Source organism: Melospiza georgiana, chromosome 2, assembly GCF_028018845.1.
Source record: "Melospiza georgiana isolate bMelGeo1 chromosome 2, bMelGeo1.pri, whole genome shotgun sequence".
Taxonomy (NCBI): Eukaryota; Metazoa; Chordata; class Aves; order Passeriformes; family Passerellidae; genus Melospiza; species Melospiza georgiana.
This window is the reverse complement of record NC_080431.1, coordinates 116,921,329-116,935,400: the sequence shown is the minus strand read 5'-3', so window position 1 is coordinate 116,935,400 and position 14,072 is coordinate 116,921,329. Positions and strand designations below refer to the sequence as shown.

Below are 14,072 nucleotides of genomic sequence, written 5' to 3'. Positions count from 1 at the left end.
CTTTGGCAGGCAGGGGTTTGATCCCCCTTTCCTGCCACTCCTGGCTGGCATGTTGTGATAGCTGCCACTTCTCCGAGCTCCTTCCCCAGCTGCTCCTGAGGGAGCATCCCTGCAAAGCAAAGCTGAGGGAGGCAGTGCCACACTGGAAGATAAAATCCTCTGGTTTTGTGTTTTCCTGGTGAGTGCTCTCAGGTATCATTGGTCATCCCACAATTAGCAGTGAGTGCCAGCTCATTCTGAAGCAGTTCCTGTGCAGTCTGGAGCAGGAAAGGGTTTGGAAGTGATGTGTGGGGGTACCAGCTGTGGGTTTCTCTGGGTCTGGATTGAAGGCACCTGAGATGGTGTTTCGTGTTCACACTCAGGTGTTTATTATTTCTGATCAGTAAAACAGTCTCACTGCTGTGAGTTCTGCAGCTTTTCATTAGAAGGCCCCACAAAAATTGGCCAACAATCTCTTGTTCCAAGGGCTTTTAAGACTAAACTATCCAGTGAAGAACTGACACCTGGATTATTTTCCCTTTTAACCCAATAACTGATCCCAAAGAGCTGCAATGGGGACTTTTCTGCCCAATTACAAAATGCCACCCAAACCCATGGAGAAGAAGGAAGAAGCAGCTTGAAGAAGAAACCCAGGATGACACCCTGTGCCCTCCATCTTGCTTCCATCCACAACACACTAAAAACCCCAAAACCTCAATTTCTCACCTAAGAGATGCACCTACACTGCTCTCTATAATCTATTTCACACTTTTGTGGATTCTGGTCTATCTTGAAGTCTGGGAAACTTTCTCCATGGATGAGGGTCAGAGTCAGTGCTGCCCTGGGGGTCAGGGCACCCCAGAGCAGACACAGAAATATTCCCTGTGCCCTGGGCTTCCACAGTGCTGGGGGCAACATCCCTCTTAGAAAACAAAATGGGTTGAGAGCCTTTTCTATGGTTTTGATGCAAAGGTGAATCAAAAGGGCTGAACTCTCCTTCCCTCGGGGGTCCCATCCTCTGCCGCCTCGTCCCTTGGCAGAGTCTGTCTGGAACAATCCCAGCCATGCTCTCAGATATTCAGGGAAGCTGTGGATGATGCCTGAGCTGTGCTGGGGCCTTGGGTAATGTGCTGGTGTCGAGGTAGCCCTGAGGAAGTTCTCCCGTTGTTATTTTAAACGTTACTGCTGAAGACACTTTTGCAAAGGTCAGAGCACTGAGGGGTGGTGGAGGGGAAAGAATTTATTGTTCTGCATTTGTAACCACATTAGGGCTCCCAGCTCGGGCTGGGAGCGCCTGCATGCTACCATAATAGGGAAATAACTGATCATATATTAATCAAGCAGTGGAGGAGCCAGTCAGGAGGGCAGCTCGCTTCAGGCACTGCTGAAATGCAGCTCCCTCCACAGCAAAGCTGGTTAAAGGCACAGTGTTTAACTGGGAAATGAGACCTGGAAATGGCAGAGGAAATTAAAACCACCTTGTAACAATTCCTATTTCAAACTTGGCTGGAGCCTTGGGCGGCTGCAGAATGAGACTCTCACAATTCTGGGCTGAATTTGTGAGGAGAATTTTGGCATCCTGACCTGTAGGAGAGGCTGAGTTAGGGCTGGGTGTGTTATCCCTGCTGGTGGGTGTGGAAACTCAGGGCACAGGGAATATTTCTCTGTCTGCTCTGGGGTGCCCTGACCCCCAGGGCAGCTCTGACTCTCACCCTCATCCATGGAGAAAGTTTCCTAAACTCCAGAATAGACCAGAATCCACAAAAGTGTGAAATAGATTATAGAGAGCAGTGTAGGTGTATCACTCAGTGAGAAATTGAGGTTTTGGGGTTTTTAGTGTGTTGTGGATGGAAGCAAGATGGAGGGCACAGGGTGTTGTCCTGGGTTTGTTCTTCATGCTTCTTCTTCCTTCTTCTCCATGGGTTTGGGTGGCATTTTGTAATTGGGCAGAAAAGTCCCCATTGCAGCTCTGTGGGATCAGTTATTGGGGTAAAAGGGAAAATAATCCAGGTGTCAGCTCTAAATTGGATAGTTTAGTCTTAAAAGACCTTGGAACAAGAGATAGTTGGCCAATTTTTGTGGGGCTTTTCCAGCGTGCTGAGCCTGGTGTGGGCAGCATGCAAAACTTTAGATAAGATAACAATAAACAAGAACCTGAAGACTGCAGAGATATCCAGTGTGTCTCTCTTTCCTCACACAAGACCACTCCAGGAGGGTCTCTCTGGCCCCAGCCAGAGTCCCAGAAGTCGGGGAATTGGTGACAGGTACCCTGACAGATGGGACATCATTGTGCAGGAACACAGGGATCAGACAGGACCTGCACTCTGTGCTCCTTGGGGTCCCTTCCAGCTCAGGAAATTCTGTGATTTGTGCCAGTGCCAGCACTTGATCCCCAGCACCATTTCCCTTCAGTTCCCAGAGCTGCCACTGAATTTGCCAGTTTAGCACCCTCAGACACAGCTTTAGCTGGTAAGAGATGAGATTAAGAGCTGAAAACAGGCTGGATTTGTTTGCCAGGTTCCCAGTTAAACTTGCACAAAGTTTGATATCCGTGTGGGAATGTGAATTAGGGCCTCTGGTTTCATTCCCAGAATGCCTCCCATGAATTATGTACCTATCTGTGCATCAGTTATGTGTTTGTAAACCATTTTAAAAGGCTGGCAGTGATCCATTAATTACTTTGAAGATGAGGAATAATTGCTTAAACAATATTAGCATTTAAGGAAAAACAATATTTGTCTCTATATTAATTGTTGAGCAAAATCAATTCATCTGTAGTTGGCTACAATCTAGAGAATGCAATTTCTGTAAACTGAATTTTATTGCTATTCCTTTCTGTTCCATTATATTACCCCAATGTACATATTTTTTATGCTACTTAATTTATCTTACGTCAGAAATAATATTCCTGTTCTCCAACATTATTACAACTAGGAAAAAAAAAAGATTAATCAGACATTTCAAAACCTCATGCTGAAATAACATTTTTAAAATTATAGAAGAACAACCATTATTTTTTGCAGCAAAACTAATTTTTCGAGTTTGAGATAGCAACACCATATTCTGAAAGTAAAGGTCAATTTGAAAAATAAAAGATTCTGCTTGCCTAATAACATGTTCTTTATACCAAATTGTAATTTACAGTTGAATCAAATGATATTAATTATTTCTGGCTAGCTTTGAGTGATATTCTGGGGCCAATTGGTGTAGTTGAGATAAAAATAGATGTTACATTTAGTCTTATCATTAATGATAACCTTTATTTTTCTTTTTCCACATGGAGCTTTTGAAGTGTCAGGAGACTGCTGAGCTCCAGGGGTTGCTTTTCAGTTTCAGAGATGGTTCCTTTATGGACTTTACATTTCCCCAGCATTTTCCACCTTCGAAAACCTGAAAACAAAACCCCCTTGTGTAAAGCTGTAATTCCCAGCCATCAAGTGCCTCTCTCCTGACAAACCCACCAGGGAGCCCTGGACTCTGGAAGGTGGCCCAGGAAGTTCTGGGTTCCTTTTGGAGTGACAAAACAGGAACAGCTTTAAGGATGAAGTCCTTGTCACAAACTGAACATCTCACCCTGCAGCACTTCTGATGAGCAGGAAGGACAATTATTGTTGTTCCTAATCTAATTAGAGAAAAATTCTGTCCTTATTAATGAAGAGGCTGAATCTTTGTGTCCAGGAAGGCCCCTGGCAGCTGGGCTGGATGGGGAATTGTGTGTGCAGCAGGAGCAGGGCAGGGATTGTCCCTCTGTGCTGGCTCTGAGAGGCCCCTCCAGGGCTGGGCCCAGTTCTGCTCCTGCAGGAGAGCCCTGGAGGGGCTGGAGCGTGTCCAGGGCAGGGAACGGAGCTGGGCAGGGGCTGGAGCCCCAGCAGGGGCTGAGGGAGCTGGAAGGGGCTGAGGCTGGAGCAAAGGAGGCTCAGGGGCCCTCGTGGCTCTGCACAAGTCCCTGCCAGGAGGGCACAGCCGGGGGGGTCGGGCTCTGCTGCCAGGGAACAGGGACAGGAGCAGAGGGAGCGGCCTCAGGCTGGGCCAGGGCAGGCTCAGCCCAGGGAGGAGCTGGAGCTGCTGCAGAGCCCAGAGGAGGCTCCAGGATGGGCAGAGGGATGGAGCAGCTCTGCTGGCAGGAAAGGCTGGCACAGCTGGCATTGTTCACCTGCACAGGAGAAGCTTTGGGCTGAGCTCAGGGTGGCCTTGCAGGGCCTGGAGGAGCTGGGAAGAGAGAGACAATTCCAAGTACAAGGGAGAACGGCTTCAAACTGACAAGGAGTTTAGGTTCAGGTTAGATATCAGAAGAGATTCTTTACTGTGAGCTTAGTGAGGAATTGTAACAGCTTGCCCAGAAATTTTATGGATGCCCCATCCCTGGCAGTGTCCAAAGCCAGGTTGGACATTGGGCTTGGAGCAGCCTGGGACAGTGGAAGGTGTCTCTGCCATGGCAGGGGTGGAGCTGGATGATCTCTGAGGTCCCTTCCAACCCAAACCATTCCATGATTCTGTAATTCCCCTAAAAAAATGAGTCATTTACTTCCTCACCCTCAAGTAGATACAGAAGGGAAAGAATGGCCAACATCACCTCTTGGCTTTTAAAACTATTCCTTGTGAGGAGTTAAGTGTGGCCTCCACACCTCTGAGCATCCATATGCTTTCTCCAGCTGGCTGGTTGCTCTGTGGAGTCTGGGCAGACAAAATGACTCTTCCCATCACATAAAGATAATGCTGCACATGGATGTCAGCATCCGTGTGATTCCTGCCCATTTTGCTCCTCTTTAATTAGGGGCTGTCCTGCCTTATTGGATAGGCTGGTGTAATAGCTTGGGATAAAGATTGTCACAGCTTGAAAAATCTTTGGAGCAGTGGGAGGTAATGATCCTGCCTGAGGCAAACTCTGCTTCTGGCCCTGTGATTCTGTCCCACACTCCATTGAATCTTTTTTCCCAAACGCTGCAGTTTAGCCTCTGAAAAATGCAATATTTTTATGAGTGTATTCCATCTTTGGTCTGGCCCCATAATTCCTGTTAGATGTGAGCAGGGGCAGAGGATGGATCCTGAGACATGAAATGCCAGGGAGAGGCTTCAGCCCATGTGATTTTTCATGCTGAATGTGACAAGCAATTTCCGTTTCATCTGGAAGATGGGAATTTCTGAGAATAAAGACTGAGTCCCCTTTTCCACCCCACTAACCTTTTCCCTTCCCTGAGCAGTTTTGGGTCTGTTTAGGCTGTGTTCAAATGTCACAAAAGACTGCTTGAAACTTTTGGCCCATATGGAATAAGCAATGTTTCCTTTTCCCAGCGTTATCACAATTCATTTTGCTTCATAGCTGAAAAGTAAATGAAAGAAATAGCTGGAGGCACATTTGTGAATAATTACATTTGCACCACATTTCTTCAGAGCTTGATGGGTAGATTTATGTGTAAGATTTTATTGTTTTCCTTCAGCTTCATTATCCATCCAGTGTTTGCCATGGATCACAGGGCGCTCTAGCAGATCATGGCAACAGCATTCTAATGCTGTTTCATCTGGAAAAGGAAAACACAGATCTTTCTTCAGCTGCAGCAGTGCAAGATGATGGGGGACTTGGAAAGCAGCTCATTAGTTGCTGCTTCAGGCTCTCCTGCTGGGATGAGTGCTGCCTGTGGTGAGGGAAAACCTGTGCCCTATAAATTGTGTCACTTCAGCCCTGCAGTGTGGTGGTGCTGGGGTGTGGGGAGCCCCTTTTCAGCAGGCACTTCACGTTGTTTTCTGTGGCATTCACATTCTCTGAAAAAATCCCTTCTCCCAGGATTTTTCTCCTGGGAAGCTGAAAGGCCTCAGAGAAAAAGGAAAACAATAATTATCTGATTTGCTTCTCCTGTGTTTTGCTCATGTGGAATGTGTTTGGAGATTGTTTACCCACAGGTGATTGTTTCATTGCATTCTGCTGTGAGTTGTTTTCACTCTTTGGCCAATCAGGGCCAAGCTGTGTCAGGACTCTGGAGACAGTCACGAGTTTTCCTTATTATCTTTTTAGCATTTAGTAAGTATCCTTTCTAAATTGTATAGTATAGTATTCTTTAATATAATACAGTATAAAAAGTAATAAATTAGCCTTCTGAGAACATGGAGTCAGATTCATCATTCCTGCCTTCTTTGGGACATTTCCCAGCAAATACAACAGTTCTCCAAGGAGTTTGCCCCACCACTGATCAGATTTGCCTCAATTGGAACCAGAGCCAGTCCTGGTTAAATGTGATTTTGGGAAATTCATTGGGTAACAATCTTTTGTTATGCCAAATCTTTTGGTATGCCCAACTACTGCTGGCAGTGATCAGGGCCCAGCAGGGACAGGCATTAGCTCCCCTGGTTTGTCAGGGTGTCTTTGGAAGAGGCCAGCAAAGTATGAAGAAATCTTTCAGGGAAAGCCTTGCAATAGCTGAGTTTAGTAGGAAGGGTTAGGAGGATTTATTTATTATGGTGCTAATAAAAGCAGAGTCCCCCTCAGAAAGCAGAAAACGCAGGCCAGGGCTTATCAACCATCTCTGAATCCTGTAAAATCACAAGAAGCTCAGGAGTTTTAAGTCTGCTGACAACAGTTTTGGGGTTTTTTTCCCCCTGGTTTTCTCCTGGGGTGGGTGTAGTTCAGGTATCCTCAGATACCCATGCGGAAGGAATCATCATTTAATTTAGAAACTGAAGATACCAACAAAAGGTTGTGTGTGGCAGAGGGTGGGGATGGAATCCTGATGCACCTTTATTGCCACATCAAGGCAGCTTGGGAAGGTGGTTTGCTATCAGAATGGTTGGCCCCCACCAGCAGGAATGGAAAAATCAAATCCAGGAGTAAAACCTGTGCCAGTGCTTACCTGTGCTGTGGCCTGCTGAGAGCAAGAATTTCCTGGGTTTTCAGACCATTTCCAAGGTAATTATCCCTTGTGAAAGGAAAACCAGGAGGGCATGAAAGAGGAGCATTTCTACAGGCTTGCTTTCAGCTCTCTGCAGAAATTTAATGATTTGAGGACTCAAATCCAACAGCCTGCACGCCTGAGATATGTGAACAACTACTGACAGGTAAAAGTCACTGTGCCATGGGTGGATATGGAGTAGGAAGGGTGCAAAAAGGCTTTAATCTTTTCATCAGTGCACTGAGGTGATTTCAAATCTGTGCAGTTCCTGAGCCCAGACTGGGTTTCCATTGTAATCAATTGGTTAATTCTTAATTTGTAGAATCACAGAATGGTGTGGGTTGGAAGGGACCTTAAAGATCACCAGGTTCCAGCTCCCCTGTCACAAGGGAGTTGGAACTCCTGCTCCCAACCAGAAAAACCATGTTGTTTGCAGGGTGTGATACTTTTTAATAAAATCACAAGGCTGCTTTTAGGGAAGCAGCTCAAGGTAAAAGCTAAAATTTTATTCCCTTAGACAAAGCCCAAGCTGGCACCCCACTGAATTTTCTCCCCAGACTGACAGTCCATCTGGTAAAGTGTCTGTGTTGTGACAGGTATCAATAGGAAATGGTTTGGGGAGAACTCCAAGAAAATCCACTCCCAAAATCTGGGAAATACCCAATCCAGCTCTTTTCAGTTTAATATAGGACTTAAACTATGTTAAACTATGTTAACTATATGTACTTAAACTAACTCTTTAAGCAAATGTGTCTGTGCAATTATATATTATTATATATTCTCTATGTATGCAAATGTGGATGGACCATCCATGTATAAAAATAGTGAAATATGGGCATAGGGAGAAACAAAATTATACAGAAATGTCCATTATATTACATTACCTACACAGATAATGCACATGTTGTTTTGTAATATATATTATGCATATATGTGTAATCATTGTATTTCCCTACCATCTGCTAATTATGAATTTCTCCTTTATTCATATAAATGTCTTGGCCCATTTGAACACTTCTGATTTCTTAATTACAAGTCTAAGTCATGGCTGAAAGCTTCTTGTCCTAGCATTTCTTAGTGGTGACAGGAAAATAGAAATAGAGAAGAGCTCATGTGGAATTTTGATTTCGATGTCAACAACTGCAGGTTAAATAAAAGGAAGTTAGACCTTAAGATACTGTGAATTATGTATTACAGTTGATTTTAAAGCAGTGATGATGGCATCAAGCAAAGATTTAAGTGTCCTGGAAATTTAGAGACAAATTTCACTCAATGCTGCATTTTCTTAAGTGTTAATGTGAGATTGCTGAGTCACTGTTGCAAGTTAAGATGGTGCTAAAACTTGGCTGTGATATGAAATGAGCTGTACAGGCCAGATTTCTTCAAGAGGTACAGACCCAATTGTGTCTGTTCCTCCACCCATCTGGTTTTCCCAACTGGCATTTCCAAAGGACAGCAATTACTCCTCTGAAAGGCTAAAATCCATGGACAGACTCCACTTTTACTGTTAGGTTGCCTTTAACCCATAAATACCAAATCAAAATCAGTTGCAGCTTCTCCTTGGCTGTGTCATTTCCGACCTTCACGTCCCTTCCCCACGCAAGATAAACTATAATTGTATTTCTGTACTCAGGGTGGTTGCATTGCTTGAATAGCTACACAAACCATGCAGATTCTCAGATTTAATGACATGATTCTGTGATTTAATGACATAAAGTTAATGGATTGATTTTGTTCCACACAAGTCTTTGTTTTGATAGCTTAGCTTTTCATTAGCCTGTGTAATAAAATTTGGTGAGCTCTCAAGCTGTTCTTTTTTAATCCAGATTTTCTCTTTCTTCTTCCATTTTCATCTTTCTTCTTAAATGTTTTCTAAATAAAACAAAATACCAAGTGAACATTTATCTTACATTAGCATAGCTACATTTATTTGATTGCTGTAGTTAAAATAAAATCAATATGGGATATTGCAAAACCTTCCCTTGAAATGTTTCTTCTGTTTAGAGTGGTCTATAGAAAATGGACACAAAAGCTGAGTTTTGAGTAAGAACAAGAAGTAAAGGCAAGAAATCCTGTAGGACTGATGCTAAAACCATGGAATGGCATCCCTGTTTTCTAGTGTGCAGGACAGAGACTATAAGGAGGATAAGTTCATTTTCATCATTTAAATATGAAAATTAAAATAAATTGCCTTTATTTGCATTAACCCTACTTGGAGATGAGCATCCTGGAGGTAATAATGTCAAGAATTAAGAGCAAAGTGGTTCAAAATGGGTGAATTCCCCCAAGCAGAGCTCCCTGCACGTCCTGGTGTGACGTGCACTGCAGGCTGGCACACAAGAGTGGCATCAGTGAGTTCAACAAACCAGTTTATGGTGAAAAACTCAATGCTGTGACAAGGTCAGTGGGGCAAACGTGCTCCCACCAGCTCAGTCCAGGCAGTTCAGGGTTATCTCTGCAACCAGGGCAGGAATTTTCCCAGGGCTGCACTTTTAACTTGTAGGTGGGTGAAGGAAAATTCAGCAGAGTCAGCTGGGTTGGCCACGTGGAGGCCGAATGCAGCTGAAGGGAAAGCTGGGCCTGGGAATAAAGGGAGGCAAAGAGCCAAGGATTGAGGATGAAAGACAAGAGCAGAGCCTGGAGAGAAGTGAGGGAAGCAGCACAGTGGTGGAGAGATTGGACATAAATGATTCAGAGGGGAAGGGATGTGCGTGTTGGAAGGGATGAGGCAGGAAACGAGGGGAAAGGATGGAAATTAGCCTTAGGAAAGGAAGTATTATCTCTTCCTCTCATGTTGGAAGTGTGATAAGAACAGGGTCTTAATGCCTCTACTTTAAAATATTTTAATCTGCCTCTTTTTTTAGAGTAAACGTAGAATAATTTAGGTTGGAAAGGAACTTTAAGTTCTCCCTGGGCTGTGAGGACTTGCCCAGATGCTGGATGAGTGCTGAGCACCCTTTGGATGTTGCTCCTCAGTGCCCAGCTCCCCAAACTCTGTCACTGGGAGGGGTTTGATGTAACTTTTGCCAGGTTTTTTCCCTGAATCTGCTCCCCCTTTCCATGTCTGTGTCTATTGATGCCTTTCCCTTGGTCTGAAAATTGAGATATGGTTAAGAGATAAAGGGCTTTTACCTCATTATTTAATAAGGATCTTTAGGAAGAAGGAGAAAGCAGCAGAATTTTCCACCTGTGCTGTTCAGTGATCATCCCTGTGTGAAAAAGCTGCTGATTTGATGTTTTTTGTTGTGTTTCCTTTGAGCAGATGGGCAAAAGAAGGTCCAAGAGGAGTTTGACATAGACATGGACGCGCCAGAGACAGAGCGGGCGGCCGTGGCGATACAGTCCCAGTTCAGAAAATTCCAGAAGAAAAAAGCTGGCTCCCAGTCCTAGTAGCTACCTCACAGCTCAAAACAAAGTAATCCTGAGATGATTTATCAAGATCAGAAATAACACAAAGATGCATGTACAGAAATTACCAATATTTAAAACCCCATTGGCAGATAACAACCCATGAGCTTGTGTGCGACTTCATCCCAGATGTTTCACGCCCATTATCCTCTGTAACTCACCATTTTACTTGATGTTGTAATAAAAAGTTAGGGTGAAGTAATTAAAGTGTCTGCCTTCATCTGTCTTTCCATATTAATCCAGCAAGTGCAGCGTTACAAATGAACCCAGCCCAGATGCCTGTTTCCCTCTCCACCTAAAGCTCAGAGTCGTAACAGCACCGTATGTTGCAGGGATTTTTGCTGAGGGATGAGATAGATGCATCTCAGCCCTGCTTCCCTCATTTGGAGACTTCCAGCTGCCAGCAAAATGTGAAAATAAAATGACTTTCTTGTAATGAGTTGAAAGTAAATAAAAAAGAAAAGAGAAAAGTTGCAGACAGAAGCTGGCATGAGGGGTGTAGGAAGCAGGGAGCAGTTTATTTTTGTCTTGCAAGTGTGTCAATGAAGTGGTTTGAGTGGGGAAATTGTGCCTGTCCTTCCTCTTTGCATGATAACATTCAGAGATCTTGGACCACGTTGACTGTTATGGAAAGAAAATAATAAACCAGACACAAAATACCTTTGGAAATTTGGGTTTGATTTTTGTCTGTAAAAATAGAAACTGACCGTCTAAACTCTATTTCCTCATGTTGGTTTTTCAGTCTCTACATAATCAACAACTGTTTCTGTGCCATCTCTCTCTTTCCATATTATTTTCAGTGTTTGAGGAGTAAATCATACCAGGCTTCCTGTGTCCATTTGCACTGTTCTGTATTCAGCTTTGAGCCCCTTTATTGGTGAGTTAGCCCAGGTTTGGATCACAAAAATCAGCTACAATGTGTCTGAAGTGGGGAGGTGAGTGGTGACAGCTTGCCAGCCTTGCACCCCTTCAGGGGCACAGATCCAGGGGTCATTCCCAGCTCTGCCCAGGGGATTCTTCCCTTCCTCTCCCACCTTCCACAGGAGTGTTTGATCACCAGGGCAATGGGATAAATGCATCATTAATCACATTTAAACAGAAATCCAGAGCAGGGGCAGGGACAGAGGGAAGGAGGGGCCTCCTGGCTTTCCCAAGGAGCCCATCAGGGCAGCAGTGCTGGAGAGATGCAGAGCTGGGGGATTCCAAAGGAAAAGGGAAAACCTTCTACAGGTTCAGGCACTTGTGGTGCTGGGCATCATTTTGGAGGTGGTGCAAAAAGTTCTGGCCCTGTGCTGGCTACAGGGAGCCCTCAGGGAATGCTGAGCAGGAGAAATCCTGTGGGCAGAGAAGAAAGCATGTGCAAACATCATTTGTGAGCTGCTTGAGGCTGGGCAGGAAGGCACAGAGAATTAATTTTTGGGGGGAACAGCCAGACCCTGCCTGTGGCGTCTATGTCAGGTCCTAGGCATGACTTTCCCACTCATCACCTGCAAAGTCAGCTCAGTGCTTTCATTATTTATTTTTCTATCTGCACTGTTCCCTCTGCATTTCAGGATTTCACAAATAAACCTCAAATAACAGTGCTGCTGTGCTCAGAGTGTGGTTTGTGGAGGCCCCAGTTCCCCCACTTGTCTTTCACAACAACTGCTCACCATATAATGATAGCCTAAGCATAATAATCTAAAAATTGTAATGGCTTTGGATTGTTTTGGTGCCATTTTGTTTAGATGAACATATATTTGTAACAAAAGACTGCATTTGTGTTCTGCATTATGTCATTTGAAACAGCATGAGCTCTGTAATGGCTACTTAATTGAATAAAAACTATGGGTAAGCACTAGGCTTTTATATTTGATCTGACATTCCTTGGACTTAAATTTCCTACACAACAGGAATAATCATATGGTTGGGACGCAGAGAAAATGATTGCATTATTGAAGCACAGCAACAGGGGCTGCTAGTAAATGAATTATGGCTCTTCCAGCAGCAGGGCTTTTCTTCAGTGTGCAGTTCAGAGTGCATCTCACAGACACAGCCCTAATGTACAGAGAAACATAATGAGGAAACAGTGATCTGGCATGAGATTTGGAATAATTGTGGCTGCCCCTGTCAGACAATTTCCTTTTCATGTAAATGTGTTTGCACACAGATTCGTGTTCCCAGGAGAGCTTTCTTGCTCCCGAGTCCTGCTTTTCACTCATCTTTTGCCCATATCCAAGGTGACAGCTGTTAATTTCTTTTCTTACCACTAACTCACAATTTTGAGAGACCTCTCTGGGTTTGGCTGAGGTGAGAAAAGGAATGGGATTCAACCAGGATGGGTAAGAGGACAGTTAATATTCCAGGGATAATGTGGGTCTTTTAATTTCCAGACAATAAGCTCTGCCTAGCTGTGAGTAATGCAGTAATGGCAATAAAGATTTAATTTAGGGGGATCTCAGTGCTGATAACCCCAAAGTTCCCATAGGTAACATGGAAGAATACTCAGAGCAGTGGATTTTGCAGGAAACAGGGTTATGGCTCCCACCCCTGACACCCACACCCTCCCCAGACACATCCATGCTGCCTCTGCTCCAAATTGCTGCCAGATTATCCCAAAAGAGAATAACCTACAGCTGAGTGATCAGGACAATTGCCTGAGCCTGTGAAATCCTTAGCTCACAATGTTGCCTGGACTGTAAAATAACCTGTGGAAATAAACACAGAGGGGACCAACAGGAGCAACCAAAAGCCATGAAAAAGCACAGGAATGCCCACATGAGGAAAACAGCAAAGAATGTGGAGTCTGTCAAGTTAAAGAGAGAAAAGCAAGCCACAGCCAGACCTGTGGGGAAAGTGGAGGTTATGCAAAAAGTAGAAATGGTTTTTGGATTAATGCCCAGAGCAGAGGCTCCCACAACTCAGTCAGAGTTTGGTGCAACCTGACAAAATCAGAATCATAGAATCAAGCCATGGAATGGGTTGGGTTGGAAGAATTCTTAAAGTTCACCTCTTTCTGATCTTCTTTTCCATAGGAAGGGAACATCCACTGTCCCAGGCTGCTCCAGCCCCAGTGTCCAGCCTGGCCTTGGGCACTGCCAGGGATCCAGGGGCAGCACCTGTGCCAGGGCCTGCCCACTATCCCAGGGAACAATTCCTTCCCAATATCCCATCTGAACTCACCCTTTTAGTATCAACAAATGAATACCAACAAATCACCAACAAATCACCAGGAGTGCACAAGGTTCACCTATTGTATTTGCAGGGAGTGTCCCAACAAAGGCAGGAATGATGAATCTGACTCCATGTTCTCAGAAGGCTAATTTATTACTTTATATTACTATATTATATTAAAGAATACTATACTAAACTATACTAAAGAATACAGAAAGGATGCTTACTGAATGCTAAAAAGATAATAATGACAACTTGTGACTCTCCAGAGTCCTGACACAGCTTGGCCCTGATTGGCCAAAGAGTGAAAACAACTCACAGCAGAATCCAATGGAACAATCACCTGTGGGTAAACAATCTCCAAACACATTCCACATGTGAGCACAACACAGGAGAAGCAAATGAGATAAGAATTGTTTTCCTTTTCTCTGAGGCTTCTCAGCTTCCCAGGAGAAAAATCCTGGGAGAAGGGATTTTTTCAGGGAATGTGAATTCCACATTCATCCATGTGATGGAGGAGCTCAGATGCACAACATCTGCCTCGATCAAACCATTGCTCCCACTGGCCTCAGCTCCAGGGACAATTAACAACATATTTTAGAAATGCCATTTAGAAAGGGCTCTAGCAGAATTCAGGAATTTCCAAAGAGC

At 44.2% G+C, this 14,072-nt stretch overlaps 1 protein-coding gene across 1 annotated transcript in view; it reads left to right on the top strand.

Annotated features, from left to right (window-relative positions):
* Positions 1–12,116, top strand: part of PCP4 (Purkinje cell protein 4) — a 58,714-nt gene extending 46,598 nt beyond the window's left edge. Inside the window, exon 3 of the mRNA XM_058045362.1 lies at positions 10,123–12,116. Within this exon, the coding sequence (XP_057901345.1) occupies positions 10,123–10,250 (128 nt within the window). The 3' untranslated portion in view covers positions 10,251–12,116. The remainder of the gene's footprint in view (positions 1–10,122) is intronic.
* Positions 12,117–14,072: the final 1,956 nt, after the last annotated feature.